Source organism: Geotrypetes seraphini, chromosome 9 (genome assembly GCF_902459505.1).
Source record: "Geotrypetes seraphini chromosome 9, aGeoSer1.1, whole genome shotgun sequence".
Taxonomy (NCBI): Eukaryota; Metazoa; Chordata; class Amphibia; order Gymnophiona; family Dermophiidae; genus Geotrypetes; species Geotrypetes seraphini.
In genome coordinates, this window is record NC_047092.1 from 180,105,451 (window position 1) to 180,126,258 (window position 20,808).

The window sequence follows — 20,808 nt, forward strand, 5'->3', positions numbered from 1 at the left end:
GTAGAGGTCCCCACCCTGTCTGTTGTTGTTGTTGGGGCTGTTTCGCGGGCAGTTTTTGTTTTTTTGCTGCGGGTTCTAGTATTTTTCTAGGGCCGGGGAGAATTGAAGAACAGCGGCTGTGGCTCGGCTGGCTTAGCTGGCGAGCTGTGGGGACATTTGCCTTCTGGTATTTCTCCTCTGCATTTTCCAACAGCATTTGGGTATGTTATTTGTTACTCCTGTTCGGAGAATTGTTTTCTTTCTGTTTTCCAGTTCTTAGTTCTGCTTGGCTATTCGGCAGACTGATGTAAATAGAGAAGGGAGTATATTATATACTGTCCCACAGTTTTGTTTTCAGTCTCCACCTGCTGGTCATGATTGGATATATACCCATTTGTAAAGATTAACCTCTACTGGTCTGGAGAAGCTAAAAGAAAGTAAATTAGCAGGTAAGAACCTAATTTCTCCTTAATGCTATGACATGTGTATCCACACATTGTTATTTGATTGCAGGTTAAAAAAAATCATGAATTCCTCCCAGCACAGCACATATTCAAAATATACAGTAGCTACTGAAAATAACTGATAATGTAGTCCATTATGTTGTGAATTGACAAAGGTTTAACTTCAGGTAATAAAAAGCCTCACTTGAGAGGGACTTGAGCATCTGTTGTGGTTATCTTCCCTCCTTGAAAAGAGGCAATGCAGAAGGTTGTTTTGGCAATAAGTAGAAATAGTGACATGTACTGCATTGCAGAAATAAGGCAGACAACTCTTTTGTGTAAAGGAGAACGTCTGTGGGTTTATGAAAGCAAACTTTTATTTTCTAACCAAGTGAAGGATCTTTGCAACTGGATAAATACATTTTTGACTCCACTGAGTCTTGAGGGAATACCGCTTTGTTTCCTATGGCTGGGGAAGCAAGTCAGTAGCTTTAACCCCTCCACTTCCTACTTTCTTTGCCTTTTTTTTAGGGAACAAAATACTCTTTCTTCAAAGAATCATCCTGATTAGTCGCATATGGCAGGTCATATGATTCATTACTGTGACTAATCAGGTATTGTCTTAGTTATATTATGTACTGTATGTATTTGTAGCCACAGACGCATGTTGTCAGTGGTAACTAGTGAAATGATTTTCTTATGTTTGTTTTATTAACTTGATATACCTCATGTCTTAACCCCCCTCCCCCAAAAACCAAAGCAGTTTAGAATTATAAAAACAAGAGAAGTAAAGGCAGACGGAGAGAGACCCAGAATATATCGAGGAAGATGGGGAGCAGGAAGGGAACCGTTTGAAACTAAGGGCTCCTTTTACTAAGGTGTGCTAGCAGTTTTAACGGGCCCTACAATACCGCACACGCTAAACGCTAACGCCTCCATAGAGCTTGCATTAGTATTTTTCATTTAGCACGTGTTTAGCGCACGCTAAAAATGGTAGTGCACCTTAGTAAAAGGAGCCCAAAAATAAGTATTCTTTAGCACTCTCCAGACCAGTAGAGGTTAATCTTTAAGAATGGGTATATATCCAATCATGACCAGCAGGTGGAGACTGAAAACAAAACTTTGGGACAGTATATACTATCCTCCCTTCTCTATTTCCCTCAGTCTTCTTTCAGTCTCCAGCAGGTGTGAAGGATCTGTGCCCATCTCCCTTGGTAGGGCTGTTGGAATTTGTTTAAGGGGTTTGTTGTCCCTGTTTTTAGCCGGACGGAGCTTGGGCGGGCCCTGTTTGGGGGTTCGTCCGACCTCGGGGGTGTCAAACCCGGCGGGTCACGAGCGGGGTCCCTCCCCCCACTTCCTCCACCTCCCCATATTTTTTTAGAGGAGCCTCAGCAGTAAGCCTTGCCCCCTAAATCAAGCAAGGCATATTGCTTCGAGAGCCTGTGGAGTCTGTTCTGTAAAAAAAAAAAAAAAATCCTGAGGTAGTGCCGGTCTGCAGGGTTGCTTCCCTGTCAGGTTACTGTTTTTTACTGTATTTTTTCTTCTAACCGGCACTTTGTTTCTAGCTAGGTCGCGTATGGAGCAATTGTGCCCTTCTCCGGGGGAGTGGGACACAATTAAGTCCAGCCGCGAGGCACTTGCGGCCGGCCTGAACTCGGCGGTTTGGGTCGGTGAGGTGGTGGAGCTCCGTCGGCAGCGGCTGCAGGCGCCCAGAGCTCCCCGCCGATGGTGCCTCGCGAGTCGGCTTGGAGCAGTGGGGAAGCCCGGTCTTCCACAACCGCCCACGGAGGGATTCCCCGAAGGATTCCCTCTCAGCTGATTTTTTGACAGCTGATGCCGGCTTGCCTGCTTTAGCGGCTGAGACCGTTCAGGTTTCTCAGCCGCTACAGGCTATGGAGGGAGCTTTTTTGGCGGGAAAACCGCCATCTTCTCTGTCTGGCCCCTCCATTTTGTCTTCCACCTCAGGTGACCTTCCCCCTGTTTTGGCTATGCAGGGGCAGGTTTCTGCTGGGTCCCCTGCTGTGGCAGGGAGTCCCTTGGGACCCTCGGGGGTTTTTTCTCCTGATTTCTTTTTTTCTTTATGCAGAGCCTATTTTCAGGCGGCTGGGGGTCCCAGTTGCGCCCAGGGGGTTTCGGGGGGTGGGGTTTCCTCCGCGCTCCCTGCGGCTTTGCCTCTCTCGTCTGGCGTGACGTCCCCTCTGCCGCCTCCCTTGTCCAAGCGTCCGCGGGTGTCGTGGGACGAGGATTTGTGGTCGGAGGAACGTGTCGGTCTGGAGGAGGACCTGGACCCTTCTGAGGAATTCCAGGACCCTCTGGAGGGGACGGAAGCTGGCGGCGGGTTGTCGGGTTTCCCGTTCTCCAGTGACGAGGCGTCCGTGGTGCGCCTTTTTCAGAGAGATGAGCGGCCTGACCTTATTCAACAGGTTTCTTCGGTTTTGCGTTTTGAGGACGCGCCGCCGGAGACTCCGCTTGTGGGGGACCCTCTTTTACGGGGGATCCGTTCCGTTTCCCGCTCTTTTCCTATGCATCAGGATATTCGGGATATTATTCTGGAGCAGTGGAAAACGCCAGAGACGCCGTTTCGGCTGGCGCGCAGCATGGCTCGCCTGTATCCCATTCCTGAAGGGGATCGGGCTACGTTAGCTTCGCCAGTCGTGGATGCGGTGGTCTCGGCAATTTCCAAGCGGCATACCGTGCCTGTTGAGGGCGGTTCTGCCTTGCGGGACTCTGAGGAGCGCAAGTTGGAGAACATCCTTAAGCAAAATTTTCAGGTCTCTGCCTTTGGGGTCCAGGCGGCTATTTGTGGGGGACTGGTCGCTCGCGCCGTGTTTCGGTGGGCGGAGCGTGTCTTGGATCGAGAGTCTGATGACTGGTCTCTGGTGGATCAGGAGGTAGCGAAGATTGAGATGGCTGCCTCCTTCCTCTCAGATGCTCTATATGACTTGGTGCGGATCTCGGCTAAGTCTATGGCTTTTGGCGTGGCCGCAAGGCGTGTGTTGTGGCTGCGCGCTTGGGCGGCAGATGCTGCGTCCAAAGCTAAGCTTACTAAATTTCCCTTTCGGGGGTCGTTTTTATTTGGAGAGGACTTGGATAAGTTGATTCAGACTCTGTCGGACTCGAAAGTTCCCCGTTTGCCGGAGGACCGTGCCCGCCCTGCGTCTCGGGGTGGTGCGGCCCGGGGGCGTTTGCTGGAATTTCGCAAGTATCTCCCTGGGCGTGGGGCTGCTTCTTTCCAGTCTCCGGGGTTTTCCCGGGGTCGGTTCTTCCAGCGCATGCAGCCCTTTCGGGGGGGCCCGTCGGGGGGCAGGGAATCCCTCCGCCGGTTCCCCCGCTTCCCGTCCTGCACAATGACGCCTTGCCGGCGCCCCCTTTGGTTCCGGTGGGGGCCCGGCTGCGCGATTTTTTCCCCAAATGGGCCGAGATCACGTCCGATCAGTGGGTCCTGGAGGTGGTGTGGGACGGTTATGCCCTGGAGTTCGCCCGCTCTCTGCCGGACTTTTTCCTCGCTTCTCCTTGTCAGACTCCTGGGAAGACGCAGGCTTTTTGCCAGACCCTTCAGCGCTTGCTAGATCTCAGGGCAGTTGTTCCAGTGCCCCCTCCGGAGTGGGGCACGGGCAGGTACTCCATTTACTTTGTGGTGCCCAAGAAGGAGGGGACTTTTCGGCCCATCCTCGATTTGAAAGGGGTAAACAGGGCTCTCAAGATTCCCTCTTTCCGTATGGAAACTCTGCGGTCGGTCATTCTGGCGGTTCAGCCGGGGGAGTTTCTCACTTCTCTCGATCTGACGGAGGCCTACTTGCATGTTCCCATTCGGGCCTCTCATCAGCGTTTCCTGCGCTTTGCGATCTTGGGTCGGCACTATCAGTTCTGTGCGCTTCCCTTTGGGCTGGCCACGGCTCCCCGGACGTTCACCAAGGTGATGGTGGTCGTCGCGGCAGCCTTGCGGTCGGAGGGCATCCTGGTACACCCCTACCTGGACGACTGGTTAATTCGGGCAAAGTCGTTGCAGGAAAGCTCCCGGGTTACGGCTCGGGTGGTGGAGTTTTCTCCGGTCGCTGGGCTGGGTGGTCAACCTTTCCAAGAGCCGGTTGGTCCCGGCTCAGCATCTGGAGTACCTAGGGGTGCTGTTCGACACCTCCTTGGGGAAGGTCTTCCTCCCAGAGGCCCGGGTGAGCAAATTGCAATCTCAGATTCGCCTACTTTTGGCGTCCCGGTGTCCTCGGGCGCGAGATTTCCTCCAGGTCTTGGGGTCGATGGCGGCGTCCCTGGACGTGGTGAGGTGGGCGCGGGCCCACATGCGTCCTCTCCAGTATGCTCTGCTCCGGAGGTGGTCTCCCCAGAGGCACGGGATGGATGTTCCGGTTCCCCTGCGAGGCTTGGCGCGCTGCAGTCTGCGTTGGTGGCTCCAGACCCCTCACCTAGTTCAGGGGGTGGGTCTGGATCTTCCGCAGTGGACGGTGCTCCTTACGGATGCGAGTCTCCTGGGTTGGGGGGCTCAGTGTCTGGGTCACTCAGCTCAGGGTACCTGGTCCGTGGAGGAGGCCTCCTGGTCGATCAACGTGTTGGAGACCAGAGCGGTCCGGCTGGCGCTGTTGGCTTTCCACTCCCTTTTGTTGGGCAAGTCTGTCAGAGTCCTGTCGGACAATGCCACGGCGGTGGCTTATGTCTATCGTCAGGGGGGCACCAAGAGCACTCAGGTGGCGCAGGAGGCGGCTCGGCTCATGGTTTGGGCGGAGTCGCATCTTCTGGACCTCTCGGCCTCTCACATTGCCGGGGTAGAGAACGTTCAGGCGGACTTCCTCAGTCGTCACTTCTTGGATCCGGGAGAGTGGTGTCTCGGCGCCGTGGCGTTTCAGTTGATAGTGCGGGCTTGGGGGCAGCCCCTGATGGATCTGATGGCCACAAGTGGCAGCGCCAAAGTACACCGCTTCTTCAGTCGTCGCAGGGACGGTCTGGCCGAGGGTCTGGATGCTCTGGTCCAACCGTGGCCAACGGAGGGGCTGTTGTATGTGTTCCCTCCTTGGCCATTAGTGGGCAGAGTACTGCTTCGCATTGTTCGCCACCCGGGGCTGGTGGTTTTGGTGGCTCCGGATTGGCCTCGTCGTCCGTGGTATGCGGATCTGGTGAGGCATCTGGTGGCGGATCCTCTTCCTCTGCCTCTCGTGTGCGATCTGCTGACGCAGGGTCCCATTCCCATGTTCGACCCGTCTCCCTTTTGTCTTACGGCTTGGCTCTTGAAAGGGGCCGCCTGAGTAAGAAGGGATATTCAGATAAGGTGGTCTCTACACTTTTGGGATCCCGGAGGCTTTCTACCTCTCGGGCTTATGTGCGGGTTTGGCGTCTTTTTGAGGAATGGTGCCGGGCGCGGGGAGTGGTCTCTTTTCGCGCTTCCCTGCCTAACATTCTAGAGTTCTTGCAGGATGGCCTGGATAGAGGCCTGGCTTGGTCTTCTCTCCGGGTTCAACTGGCGGCCCTGTCGGCTTTTCGGGGGCTGGTGACAGGTCAGCGTTTGTCGGCCATTCCTGATGTGATTCGCTTTCTTCGGGCGGCCAAGTTGCTCAGGCCTCCCATAAGGCCCTCGTTTCCCTCTTGGGATCTCAATCTGGTTCTCTCGGTTCTGGTGCGCCCGCCTTTCGAGCCGTTGGATGGCTGTTCTTTGAAGGACCTTACGCTGAAGTCGGTCTTTTTGGTGGCCATTACTTCTGCTAGGAGGGTTTCTGAGCTACAGGCTTTCTCTTGTAGGGCTCCCTTCCTGGAATTTTCGAGGGAGCGGGTTGTTTTGCGGCCTGTTCCTTCCTTTCTGCCGAAGGTAGTTTCTCCTTTTCATGTCAATCAATCGGTGGTCCTCCCGGTCTTGGGTGGTCGGGAGGGTTCTTCTGAGCAACTGCAGCTGCGAAAGTTGGATGTCGGTCGGGTCCTCCGCGCTTATGTGCAGCGGACCCGGGATTTTCGGAGCTCCGATCATCTCTTTGTCCTTCTGGCGGGTCCTCGTCGGGGGGCTGGAGCTTCTAAGGCTACTATTGCGCGCTGGATCAAGGAGACGATTGCTTCCGCTTATCTTCTGAGTCAGAAGTCGGTTCCGGAGTTTCTCAAGGCTCATCCCACTCGGGGTCAGGCGGCTTCTTGGGCTGAGTCGTCGCTCGTGCCTCCGGTGGATATTTGTAAGGCTGCGGTTTGGTCCTCCTTGCATTCATTTGTTAGGCATTATCGGGTAGATGTTCAGGCGCGTCGGGACGCGGTGTTCGGTGAGCGTGTTCTGGTATCGGCCCTTCGGGGGTCCCGCCCGTGAGAGGGACTGCTTTGGTACGTCCCATTCGTAAAGATTAACCTCTACTGGTCTGGAGAGTGCTAAAGAAGGAGAAATTAGGTTCTTACCTGCTAATTTACTTTCTTTTAGCTTCTCCAGACCAGTAGAGGTCCCCACCCTGTCTGTTGTTATTGTTGTTGGGGCTGTTTCGCGGGCAGTTTTTGTTTTTTGCTGCAGGTTCTAGTATTTTTCTAGGGCCGGGGAGAATTAAAGAACAGCGGCTGTGGCTCGGCTGGCTTAGCTGACGAGCTGTGGGGACATTTTCCTTCGGGTATTTCTCCTCTGCATTTTCCAACAGCATTTGGGTATGTTATTTGTTACTCCTGTTCGGAGTATTGTTTTCTTTCTGTTTTCCAGTTCTTGGTTCTGCTTGGCTATTCGGCAGACTGAGGGAAATAGAGAAGGGAGGATAGTATATACTGTCCCAAAGTTTTGTTTTCAGTCTCCACCTGCTGGTCATGATTGGATATATACCCATTCGTAAAGATTAACCTCTACTGGTCTGGAGAAGCTAAAAGAAAGTAAATTAGCAGGTAAGAACCTAATTTCTCCTTACATTCAAGGTTAGGACAGTAGGCAGGAAGTGAATGCCCAATTGGCCCCGGGTGCTGAGTCAATTTTTTATCCCAGTCTGTGTTAAATTTGGCTGTTTTTGCTTTAAAGCTCTTTTTGGTACTTATCCTCCCAATTTAACTTTTACAGATCATCAAAAAATACCCGTAATGATTTTATGTTTATGTACCCTTCTGTTAAGGCTTGTCGTTACAGGACATTTGCCCTCCAATTAGGAAAAATGAACTTTTGGTTAAGCCCTTTGATTTCCCAAATGTATTCCTATTAATGTTTTTAGAAGTTTTAAAAAACATATCTGTTTGATAATTTTACTTTTTATTTCATAATTATGTTTTACAGAATTTCGTGTATACTTCACTGATTGTACAGTCCTTCTTTGTGAACCGCCCGGAACCTTATAGATGGGCGGTATACAAGAATAAAGTTATTATTATTATATGTAAAATAGGTGGCTTTCTCATTTCCTCAGCAGTCTTTCCTGAGGTACTTTGTCAAATGGTCCCAGGAAAACAGGAGAAGCCAACTTCCCAAAACTTGAAAAGCGGAAAAATAGTGAAGTAGACTCTTGGTGTTCAATCCCTTTTATTATATCACAAGACTCGACACAATCGTGTTTCAGCCCAAGAGGGCATGCCTCAGGAGACTGTAGTCAAATAGTTATACAGTCACTTTGTTTGTGTAAAAAAACAAGAAAAAAGGCTCAGAGAATCTTCACAGCTATACTGACAAAGAAGATTGCCACAAGTGTGTGTACAGTTTCCTCTGAATGAGCGAAAATGACATTTTGTCAAATACCTTTTGAAAATCCAAATAATATCAGCCGGCTCACCTTCAGAGAAATGCAGTAGATTGGTGACGCAAGATTTCCTTTGACTAAATCCATGTTGGCTTTCTTTCATTAATCTATGTTTATCTATATGTTCTGTCATTTTGTTCTTTATAATAGTCTCTACTATTTTGCCTGGCACCAATGTCAGATTCTCTGGTCTATAATTTCCTGGAAGCTTTAAAAATCACCGTCACATTGGCCACCCTCCAGTCTTCTGGTACTATATTGAATTTTAAAGAAAAATTACAGATGTCTAAAATAGCTTTTCAAGGTCATTTTTCAATTCTGTCACACACTGGGATGTATACCATCCAGTCCAGGCAATTTACTACAGTTCAATTTGCCAAATTGACCCATTATCATCTTCCCGTGTTAACAGAGATTTGTTTGTTTCTTTGATTCATCAGAATTATTGTACTGGTAGCTCCCCCACATTTTCCTTGGTAAAGACAGAAGCAAAGAATTCATTTAATCTCTCCGCTATGGCCTTTTCTTCCCTGAGAGCCCTTTTTTATCCCTCAGTTGTCTAGCGGTCCAACTGATTCCCTTCCAGGTTTCTTGCTTTTAGTATACTGTGTGTTGTTTTTTTTTTTGCTTCCAGCGCAATCTTCTTTTCATTGTCTCTCTTTGTCTTCCTTATTAGCACCATGCATTTGAATTGACATTCCTTGTGCTGTTTCAATTATTTTCAGTCGGATCCTTCTTCCACTTTCTGAAGAATTCTCTTTTAGCTCTAATAGCTTCCTTTACCTCACATGTTAACCACGCCAGCTGCTGGAGAAAATATTTCTTCACACAACGTATAATTAAACTCTGGAATTCATTGCTGGAGAATTTGGTGAAATCAGCTTAGCAGGGTTTAAAAACCGCTTGGCTAATTTCCTAAAAGAGAAGTCCATAGGCTATTATTGAGATGGCTTATGGAAATCCACCGCTTATTCCTAACATAAGCAACATAAAATATGTTTTACTATTTGGGATCTACTTAGGTACTTTATACCTGGGTTGGCTACTTTTGGAACTGGCTACTGTTGGAAACAGGATACTGGTCTTGATGGACCTTCGGTCTGTCTTAGTATCGCAATTCTTATGTTCTTACGCCATTTGGTCTTCCTCCTTTTTTAATACATGGAATATATCTGGGCTTCCAGGATGGTATTTTTGAATAACATCCCTGCCTGATGTAAATTTTTGACCTTTGCAGCTGCTCCTCTTAAGTTGGTTGTATGTTTTTTTTAAACATTCTCCATATAGGTCTTATTTTTCTGTTTCCCAAGCAGGCTGGGAGAGGGGATGTTACAGGGACAATAACACCCTGCTTGGGAAACAGAAAAATAAGACCTATATGGAGAATGTTTAAAAAAAACATACAACCAACTTAAGAGGAGCAGCTGCAAAGGTCAAAAATTTACATCAGGCAGGGATGTTATTCAAAAATACCATCCTGGAAGCCCAGATATATTCCATGTATTAAAAAATGGATTCTGAAAAGTGTTTTAGTTCATAGGCATTGGTAATGACTGGGCTACAGGAGCTGGGGGGTAAATGTAAAATATAGGAGAAAACTCATGGGAATTGCAATTGGTTCTGAAACCCGGCCCTGGTTCCAACTGAACTTAAAGTCTAAAGAAGTATAATGAAACTGACCCTCCCCCTAAAAAGAATGAAATTGATAACTTTGCATTTCCAGCACAGTAAACAGTATTTCTATGAAATAATTACTCTTATACTGTTTAATGCCAGGTTCCTCTTCAAAAAATGTATTTATCTGATGTTGCAGTGGTTTATAAACTGGAATATTTCCTTTTATTCTGGAAATTGTTGTGAGGCTGGGTTTCAAATAACAATTAGATTACTAATACTTACATATTTCTGGTTATGCGTTATATACTTTCTGGATTCATACCATGTTGGGGATCATTCAAGGCCAGATGTACTAAGGCGTTTCCCTTACGTTGCCTGCTGGAAGAATGCTTCATACATCTGGTCCACTAAATACAGTATATAAACACAGATGTAAATTTTAACTGAGTTATGTTGCTATATTGCACTTTGACATTTTTGTAGTTTAGGAAAACATTCAGGAGTAAGTATATTTGAACAGAAATCAAATGTTAGAATCCCAGTGCAATTCTATCTTTTATTTATGAATTTGAATCTCATTGCAGTGAGTTTAAATTCAGCCTGGCAGGAGCTGGTTGCACAAAGGCCTCCATCAGGTCTCATCTCAGGTCCACTGCTCCTTTCAGTTCTCTGTCAAATTATCAGCTGCATTGGCTTCCAGACAATAGCTTTCCTGTGGGTGAAAGAGCAACCTTGGTATGAAACATGGACACCAGACTCGGAGTAAGTAACTTTCACAAAGAGAAACAGAAACACTGTTAATCTTCAATTCTAATGTTTTTATAGGAGAGAAGCTATTATTTCCATGCAGCCTTTTCTGATAGAGGATATTATATACAGTGGTGCCTCGCATAACGAACGCCTCGCACAACGAACGCTGCACACAACGAACTTCATGTCTTGATTCACACAACGAACTTCGTTTCACACAACGAACTTCACACAACGAACTTCGTTTCACACAACGAACTTCGTTTCACACAACGAAGTCGCCCGAGCTGCCGATGTATTGCATCCTTCCGCGCAGGCACTGCAGGCAGTCGTTAGTCACTGCGCTTAACTGCCCTCTCTCACTGTATACAGTCGTCCTTTTAAGATAAACTCAATATTTTTTATATATCATGGCTTCTAAAAAAAGCAGGAAGGTGATTTCTGTTGAAATGAAACGGGAAATAATTAGAAGGAGTGAATGTGGGGTAAAACAGTGTGACCTCGTCAAAGAGTTTGGCCTCAGCAAGACCACCATTTTCACCATTTTGACAAATTTATCTTTTTTTATGTCATCTTAGCATATTTTATGCTGCAGAACGAATTATTTTTTTTAACATGTATTGTTATGGGAAAACGCGTTTCACATAACGAACTTTTCGCATAACAAACTTGCTCCTGGAACGAATTAAGTTCGTTGTGTGAGGCACCACTGTATTTAAAAACTAGGAATGAGTTGAGGTGTTTTGAAAAAGTCAGGCTCCTCAACAAACACATTTTGTTACCGGGCCTTTCAACAGATATCAAGGTGATGTACAAGTTTCAAGTTTATTACGTCTTGAAATACCGCTTATTGTACAGCCTAAGTGGTCTGCATAAAATCATAGCTAAAAACTATACCTATAAAGGGAAGTTAACAGACTCTTTAAAATCATAAAAGAACCTTCACAGGAGACAAAAGGAAAACAGTGACGGGTTATATAATTTCATAAAATAAAAAAATGGGCGGGGGAAGGAAAAAGCATAAGGGACTACAGGTAGGCTCCTTATAGTAAGCTGATATCAAAATCTGAATATATAAGTCAAAGGTATCTTAAAAAAAAGAAGAAGGTTTTTAGGCCAGATTTAAATTTGGAGGCACACAATTTTTGCTTTATATTCAAGGAGAGAGAGTTCCACAGTGTAGGAGCCATGACTGAAAAAATTGTCTTGCGAGTTGAATCATAAAATATCTGGTAATAGCTGTTACTGTGTTTATCAGAGCAATCTGGAGGTTGTATAAGGGATCAGAAGTCTATCTAGAAAAGCTGGTGAATGCACTGTTTTTACTTTAAAGGTAATGAACACAATTTTAAATGTAAACCGGTGGGTGATGGGCAGCCAGTGTGCCTTTTTTAAGAGAGGGGTGACAGGATCATATTGTCTTCCTTTATGCCTAATATTTACTTATGAATTTTGCATCTGTACATAGTATAAAAACTCTTTTATCCCAGGACAAGCAGGCAGCATATTCTTGACTGATGGGTGACGGCACCGACGGAGCCCCGGTACGGACAATTTTAGAGTGATTGCACTCTAAGAACTTTTTAGAAAGTTCTAGCTCGGCCGCACCGCGCACGCGCGAGTGCCTTCCCGCCCGACAGAGGCGCGCGGTCCCTCAGTTTCTTAGTTTCCGCGGAGCTAAGAAGACGCGTTTTCAACGGCTGTTGAAATTTTTTCATAACTTGCCTTCCCGCTCGCGTAAACGTTTGATTTCTTTACCTTTCTTTTATTTTGTTAAAAAATAAAAATAAAAAATTTCATTTTTTCTTCAATTTCGGTTTTTCCCCGGCGGGGCCTTCTGCCACCATCGAAGCCTCGGCCTTCGATTTGGCGGAAGCCGTTTTCCCTTTCATGCCCCCTCAACCGGGTTTTAAAAAGTGCCAGCGGTGTGCTAGGCCTATATCTCTCACGGACCCACACAACTGGTGCTTGCAGTGTTTGGGTCCTGAGCATCAGGCCTCTTCTTGCACCCGCTGTGCTACTTTAAAGAAAAGAACATTAAAAAATCGCTTAATTCAACAGCGTTTGTTATTCGGTGCCGAGATGTCCGACCCCGTTCCTTCGACTCCGGCTTCGGCACCGCTTCAGTCGGCACCCTCGTCTTCGACGCCGCGTGATTCCACACCGGCATCCCAACAGTCAGGTAAGCCGGCTAAGAAGCCTTCCCCGCTGGAACGTCTTCCGGCCTCGAGTGCAGTGAGCCCAATCCTGCCGCCGGTTAGACGCCAGCGGAAGCGCTCCGCCCCTATAGAGGTGAGTCCCTCGACATCGGGCTCCTCATCTCCGGGGCGTAGAGCGGCACCGCAGGTACCGCAGAAGAAAAAAGCGGTACCGGTGCCATCCCTCGATGACCGCATTACGGCCATCCTTCAGGTGCAGCTTAAGGAGCAATTAGAACGACTCCTTCCTGCTATAATGACACCGAACCTTCCGGTGCCAGTCCGCACCGAACCATCGGTACCGGTTGTACATCAACCCGTATCGGTACCGGTTGTGGAACCTGTCTTACCTGCTTCCACTGTCTCGGTACCGCTTCACCTAACCTCATCGGTATCGATGCCAGTACTTGCACCGGAGCCGACAGCTCACCATCAATCGGTACAGACTTCGGCACCGGTGCGACCGATAACTTCGCCTGACTCGGTATCGATGAGGTCGGGTAAGTCGGTACGCAAAACCCGACACATGCAAACATCGACACCTGAGTCTCGGGACCATTCTTCCCATGTCAGAGACCCTGATCTGTGGGGAGACTCAGAGGAACCCTTTCTTTCTGAAGGAGAATGTTCCTCAGAGGAGGAGGATTCGGCTGTCCCTGACCCATCCTCCAAACAGGCCACTTCCTCTTTCTCCAATTTCTTGAAAGAGATGTGTGAGTCTTTGTCCATTCCTTTGGAGGCTGAATCCAAAAAGTCTAAAGCTTTTTTGGATGCCCTTGATTTTGATCAGCCTCCAAAGGAATTTTTGAAGCTTCCCCTTCATGACATCTTGAGGGAAACTTTCTATAAAAATTTAGAGACTCCTTTAACTGTCCCAGGGGCCCCACGTAAACTGGATTCTCTATACAAAGTAATTCCCATTCCTGGGTTCGACAAACCTCAACTTCCACACGAATCCTTATTTGTCGAATCCACCCTTAAAAAGACTTCAGGAGCCAGTGTATATGCCTCTGTCCCTCCTGGCAGAGAAGGAAGGGCCATGGATAAATTCGGTAAGAGGCTCTACCAAAACGCTATGTTAGCAAATAGAGCTAGTAATTATGCTTTTCATTTTTCTTTTTATTTAAAGCATCTCCTTACCACCATGGCTTCCTTCGAAAAGTATCTTCCTTCCAGAAAACAACAATCTTTTCACTCCTGCTTGTCGTCTCTATTCCAACTTCGTAAGTTTATGGTTAGGTCCATATATGACACCTTTGAACTTACATCCAGAGCGACAGCTATGTCGGTGGCTATGCGCCGTTTGGCCTGGCTTCGAGTATCCGAGCTTGATGTTAACCATCAAGATCGGTTAGCCAACGCCCCATGCCTAGGGGATGAGCTCTTTGGGGATTCCATGGACTCAACCACGCAAAAGCTCTCTGCTCATGAGACGCGCTGGGATACCCTGCTCAAGAATAAAAAGAAGCCTCCTCCGCCACGACCATACAGGCAGCAATCGGCCTATCAACGCCGCTTCACAGCTCGTCCATTGACTACCACTGCTCAGCAACCTAGGCGTCAGAGGCAACAACAACGTCAGCCTCCCAGACAGCAACAGCAGCAACAAGCTGTAAAACAACCTCCTCAGCAGAAGTCACAACCCTTTTGACTTCATTCTCCGCAGTATAGCCAGTATCCCTATTCCTACTCTCCTGCCTCAGCCTATAGGAGGTCGACTTTCTCTGTTCCTCAGCCGGTGGGAAGCAATCACATCGGACCAATGGGTCCTCAACATCATCCGCCACGGCTACTCTCTCAACTTTCAGACTCTTCCACCTCAAAGCCTACCAAAAGAGTCTGCTTTGAACAGTCCTCAATCGGCCCTCCTTATTCAGGAGGTCCAATCCCTCCTCCTTCTGAACGCTATAGAGGAAGTTCCTCTAGATCAAAAGGGGCAGGGATTCTACTCCCGTTACTTTCTAGTTCCCAAGAAGACAGGAGATCTCAGACCCATTCTGGATCTTCGCGATCTCAACATTCATCTAGTAAAAGAAAAATTCAAGATGCTTTCTTTAGCCATCCTTTATCCCCTTCTAAATCAAAACGACTGGCTATGCTCCCTCGATCTCAAAGAGGCTTACACTCACATACCGATCAATGTAACCTCAAGACCATATCTCCGATTCATGATCAATCATTGTCATTACCAGTACAAGGTGCTGCCCTTCGGTCTTGCCTCATCTCCAAGGGTATTCACCAAATGTCTCATTGTGGTAGCGGCATTCCTACGCTCTCACCACCTGCAGGTATTTCCTTACCTGGACGATTGGTTGATCAACGACACTTCCGCTCAAACAGTCCTTCTGGCAACCAACCAAACCATCCAGTTTCTGCAACTTCTGGGATTCGAGATCAATCTACCCAAATCTCATATCATTCCCACTCAGAGACTTCAATTCATTGGAGCGATCCTGGATACACTCCTCATGAGAGCTTTCCTACCATCCAATCGTCTCCAGACTCTTCAGTTTCTATGTCACCAGGTACTTCCTCTGCCGTCCATCTCAGCAAGACAAATGATGGTACTCTTGGGTCACATGGCATCCACAGTTCACGTCACACCTCATGCCCGTCTTCACCTGCGCACTCCTCAATGGACCCTTGCTACCCAGTGGTCCCAAGCATCGGATCCTTGCTCACGACACATATCTGTGACATCATCTCTTCGTCAGTCTCTTCAATGGTGGTTGGTATCCTCAAATCTATCCAGAGGTCTTCTGTTCCATCAGCCTCCTCATCAACTAGTCATCACCACCGACGCCTCTCTGTACGCATGGGGAGCTCACTTGAACGAGTTCCAGACTCAAGGTCTTTGGTCAGCCCAGGAAAGGAAGCATCAAATCAATTTCCTGGAACTCAGAGCGATGTTTTACGCCCTCAAGGCCTTCCAACACCTTCTCTTTCCTCAGGTCCTTCTGTTGTGCACAGACAATCAGGTTGCGATGTACTACATCAACAAACAGGGTGGGACAGGTTCTCGCCTTTTATGCCAGGAAGCCCAGAAGATCTGGACTTGGGCCATAGATCACCATCTCTTCCTGAAAGCTATATACATTCAGGGGAAACAGAATTCCTTAGCGGACAAACTCAGCAGAATTCTCCAACCTCACGAGTGGACACTCGATTCCGGGACTCTGCAGTCTATCTTCGATCAGTGGGGCACTCCTCAGATAGACCTCTTTGCAGCTCCTCACAATCATCAGCTGCCCCTGTTCTGCTCCAGACTTTACTCTCCACACCGTCTAGCAGCAGATGCTTTTCTCCTCAACTGGTCGAATCAGTTCCTGTATGCCTTCCCTCCTCTGCCTCTCATGTTGAGAACCTTGTTCAAGCTCAAGAGGGAACGAGCCACCATGATTCTGATTGCTCCGAGGTGGCCCAGGCAACATTGGTTCTCCCTTCTACTTCAACTCAGTTCCAGGGAACCTTTTCTTCTTCCTCTATTTCCTTCTCTGCTTACGCAACAGCAGGGAACCCTTCTGCATCCCAACCTCCAGTCTCTGCACCTGATGGCTTGGTATCTCTCGGGCTGACTTCTCATGATACACTTTTATCTCAGCCTGTTCGTTCCATTCTGGAGGCCTCCAGGAAACCAGCCACTCTACAATGTTACCATCAAAAGTGGACGAGATTTTCTTCCTGGTGTCTTCTTCATCATCTTGATCCCACTTCCCTAGCGGTGGAGACGTTGTTGGATTATCTTCTTTCTTTGTCTGACTCTGGCCTGAAGTCCTCTTCCATCAGGGTCCACCTCAGTGCCATTGCAGCTTTTCATGAGCCAGTCCATGGTAAACTTCTTTCAGCTCATCCCCTGGTGTCCAGGTTCATGCGTGGGCTTTTCAATGTGAAACCACCTCTTAAAGCCCCTCCTGTTATCTGGGATCTCAATGTGGTTCTTTCAGCTTTAATGAAGCCTCCATTTGAACCTTTAGCTACTTCTCCTTTCAAATTTCTCACTTGGAAGGTACTTTTCCTTATTGCACTTACCTCTGCCAGGAGAGTCAGTGAGCTTCATGCACTGGTTGCGGATCCACCTTTTACGGTCTTTCATCATGACAAGGTGGTTCTGCGTACACATCCAAAGTTTCTTCCCAAGGTTGTTTCTGAATTTCATCTCAACCAATCCATTGTTCTACCGGTTTTCTTTCCAAAACCTCATTCTCACTCTGGGGAACAAGCTCTGCATACTTTGGATTGTAAAAGGGCTCTTGCTTACTATCTGGAGCGTACGAAACCCCACAGATCAGTTCCCCAGCTTTTTCTGTCCTTTGATCCGAATAAATTGGGACGTCCTGTTTCTAAACGTACGTTGTCTAATTGGCTAGCAGCGTGCATTTCATTCTGTTATGCTCAGACCGGACTGACACTGGAAGGTTCTGTCACGGCCCATAGAGTCAGAGCAATGGCAGCATCTGTAGCTTTCCTCCGTTCCACTCCTATTGAGGAAATCTGCAAAGCTGCTACTTGGTCCTCAGTTCACACTTTTACATCTCATTATTGTCTGGATGCATTCTCCAGAAGGGATGGTCACTTCGGCCAATCTGTTTTACAAAATTTGTTTTCTTAATGGCCAACCTTCCCTCCATCCCTCTTTTTGTTAGCTTAGAGGTCACCCATCAGTCAAGAATATGCTGCCTGCTTGTCCTGGGATAAAGCACAGTTACTTACCGTAACAGGTGTTATCCAGGGACAGCAGGCAGATATTCTTGCGTCCCACCCACCTCCCCGGGTTGGCTTCTTAGCTGGCTTATACTAACTGAGGGACCGCGCGCCTCTGTCGGGCGGGAAGGCACTCGCGCGTGCGCGGTGCGGCCGAGCTAGAACTTTCTAAAAAGTTCTTAGAGTGCAATCACTCTAAAATTGTCCGTACCGGGGCTCCGTCGGTGCCGTCACCCATCAGTCAAGAATATCTGCCTGCTGTCCCTGGATAACACCTGTTACGGTAAGTAACTGTGCTTTCCTTCTTCCTCCCAATACTGTGGTGCTGTAAACTGCAAGAGAAGACACACTGACATCTACTCCATTCTACCAAAAACCACATTGGCTTCTTTTCAAGTTTTGATGCCTCTTCTACAAAGCACTACATGGCCTACTGCCTAATTACCTAACTGCTCAGTTCTGTCTCCAAGTTGTTCCACACATTATCCATCATTTTTTACCTTCCCTTCAGTCAAAGGCTGCACTCAGAAAAGATTTATTAACCAACTCTTATCATACCAAGCCGCTATCAGAGATCCCAAACTGGACCAAATGGTTAGAATATCAACCGCCATATATGCATTTTTGAAAGCTATTAAAAACCCACCTGTTCTCAAAATTCATATAACCCCTCCAAAGTAGCATATTGATGCAAAACTACTGCTCAATTTTTGATGCATATGTTCTGTCTGTTGTAGCTCACTGACTGAGAATGATCAGTTCACCTCTTTTGTAAATGGCCTAGAATCGAAAGGCTTTTGCAATATATTAAAAACAATAACAAGGTACCCTTCTCCCTCCGTATCCGCGGTTTCCGTATATGTGGATTCGCTTATTCGTGATTTTTCGGAAGCTGACTCCACCCCCCCAAATTACATCATCATTAGAGTTTTTTTTTCCTTTTACTGTACCGATAAAGTGTATCGCTTACCATTCACTCTGAAAATTGCTGCTACTATGCTTTCTCCCACAAATTTGCTGCTTCCGTGCTTCCCAGTGTGACTGAGAAAAATGCTGCTTCCCAGCATCCATAGAGAGAAAGGCTTCTTCCCAGCATGCCTGCCCAGAAATCGCTGCTTGCCTGCCCAGAAATCGCTGTAGAAAAGTTATTTGTGGTTCCAATAATAAAAATGGAAGGCTTTTTCTAAAAAATGAGAATAACATTTAAAAAGTTATTTGCGGTTTTTCCGTATTCGCACCTAGGGTCCGCCCGCATCCTCCGCGAATACGGAGGGAGAAGTGTACTTATGTAAAATTTCCAAGACGTACTTCTGGACTCAGTACCGTAGACATATCGGCACTTGTTTCTCCTGTTTACTGTTGTTAGTCTCAATACCTTATTTACCACAGACCCCTGAGGAAGGTGTATTGTCCGAAACACCGTGTCGAGTCCTCTGGTTGGTAATAAGGCTATGTATCATTGATGTTGCAATAAACAGTGCCTGCATCTTGTACATTGCCTGCAGTTTTTGTATTTTTTTTTGCCAAAAGTAGAATGGCAGTATAGCTGTTTCATTAGGGTGATGTGCTATATTAGCATGTTTTTCCTTTAAAAATATTTATATCCTCCATCAATCACTGTTTTGAGTTGGTAACATTAGAACATACATAAAATTAACATATGCTTGTCTTTGTTGTCCGTCCCTCTTACCTGGAAAAGAGAGGGGAGGAGTGATTTTAAATGAAGTGGTTCACACGATTCTGTTTTGGAAAGAAAAATAAAATGAAACAAAACAGACCAAACAGATTCAAAGGATGGTTTTTACATTTTCATTATAGGGCACCACTGTCCTAAGGCAATAAATATCATTGTGCTTCATAATGGCACACAGCAGCTAGTGGTAAAGTGTACAGGGTATAATTACCAGGTGTCACAGTACATAGCAATCGTTAAGAAAGCTATCAAGTTCATTCACTAGGCTTCATAGTAGAATTTACAAGAGAGATAATTAAATACACATCTGGATCACTTTGGGTCAGCCCAGCAGCGATAGGGGTATTGCAGCAGAAAGAATGCAGAGCATGCCTCGGGAACTATTTCTGACCCTTTTGTCCATTTTAGTAAACGAATAAGTATAGATATTGTATTGGCCCTCTGTGTCTCTGGCAGAGAGTATAAGGTATAGACACTTTGAATAGCACAGTTCTCTAGCTAGTGCAGCTGAGTTTATACTGCGTCTTTCAGAACTGCTTCTCCCATAATTAGCAGTGGACTATTTTTTGAGGTTTTAATTTTTCTGGAACCTCCAGTTTTAACTTGATTCGTTTTCAAACTTGCTGTCTTTTCACTGGTTTTACCTCCATGCTAAAATTGATCCTGTTCCCTTAAAGTTTTGAAGGATTATCTTGCCCCTAGATTCTTTTTTGAATCCTTATGTATAATTTCTTTCCAATGTTCATAAGAACATAAGCAGTGCCTCTGCTGGGTCAGACCAGAGGTCCATCATGCTCAGCTGTCCGCTCACGGGGCGGCTCATCAGGTCCAGACCTGTATAGTAATCCTCTATCTATACCCTTCTATCCCCTTTTCCTTCAGGAAATTATCTAATCTTTTCTTGAACCCCAATACTGTACTCTGTCCTATCACACCCTCTGGAAGCGCATTCCAGGTGTCCACCACCCTTTGGGTGAAGAAGAACTTCCCAGCATTGGTTCTGAATCTGCCCCCTTTTAATTTTTCCAAATGCCTTCTCGTTGTTGTAGTTTTTGAAAGTGTGAAGAATCTGTCCCTCTCCACTTTCTCTATGCCCTTCATGATCTTATAGGTCTCTGTCAAGTCCCCTCTAAGTCTCCGCTTTTCCAGGGAAAAAAGCCCCAGTTTCTTTAATCTTTCAGAATATGAAAGGCTTTCTATACCTTTTATCAGTCGCGTCGATCTCCTCTGAACCCTCTTGAGTATCTCCATATCCTTCCTAAGGTACGGAGACCAATATTGGATGCAGTACTCCAGATGCGGGCACACCATTGCCTGATACAACTGCAGGATAACTTCTTTCGTTCTGGTTGTAATACCTTTCTTGATAATACCTAGCATTCTGTTCACCTTCTTAGAGGCCGCTGCGCACTGTGCTGACAGCTTCATTGTCTTGTCCACTAGTACCCCCAAGTCCTTTTTTAGGCTACTTTCACCCATTACCAGCCCTCCCATCGTATAGCTATACTTTGGGTTCCTGTTTCCTCCATGCAAGACTTTACATTTCTCTACATTAAACTTCATCTGCCATGTTTTTGCCCACTCTCCTAGTTTGTTCAGGTCCCTTTGTAAATCTTCACAGTCCTCTTTAGTCCTAACTCCACTAAATAATTTGGTGTCGTCAGTTGAAGTGGAAGCATTCAACCTAAGGCAATTTTATTTTCAGGATAGATGTTCCTATTTAGTTGGACTTGGCTCAGGTCTTTTTATCT

At 46.8% G+C, this 20,808-nt stretch overlaps 1 protein-coding gene across 3 annotated transcripts in view; it reads left to right on the forward strand.

Moving 5' to 3' along the window:
- ATP13A3 (ATPase 13A3) overlaps nucleotides 1–20,808 on the forward strand; it is a 164,198-nt gene that overhangs the window by 119,006 nt on the left and 24,384 nt on the right. For all 3 annotated transcript variants that reach the window (XM_033958171.1, XM_033958170.1, XM_033958169.1), the window contains exon 28: nucleotides 10,300–10,477. In XM_033958171.1, the coding sequence (XP_033814062.1) occupies nucleotides 10,300–10,477 (178 nt within the window). The remainder of the gene's footprint in view (nucleotides 1–10,299; nucleotides 10,478–20,808) is intronic.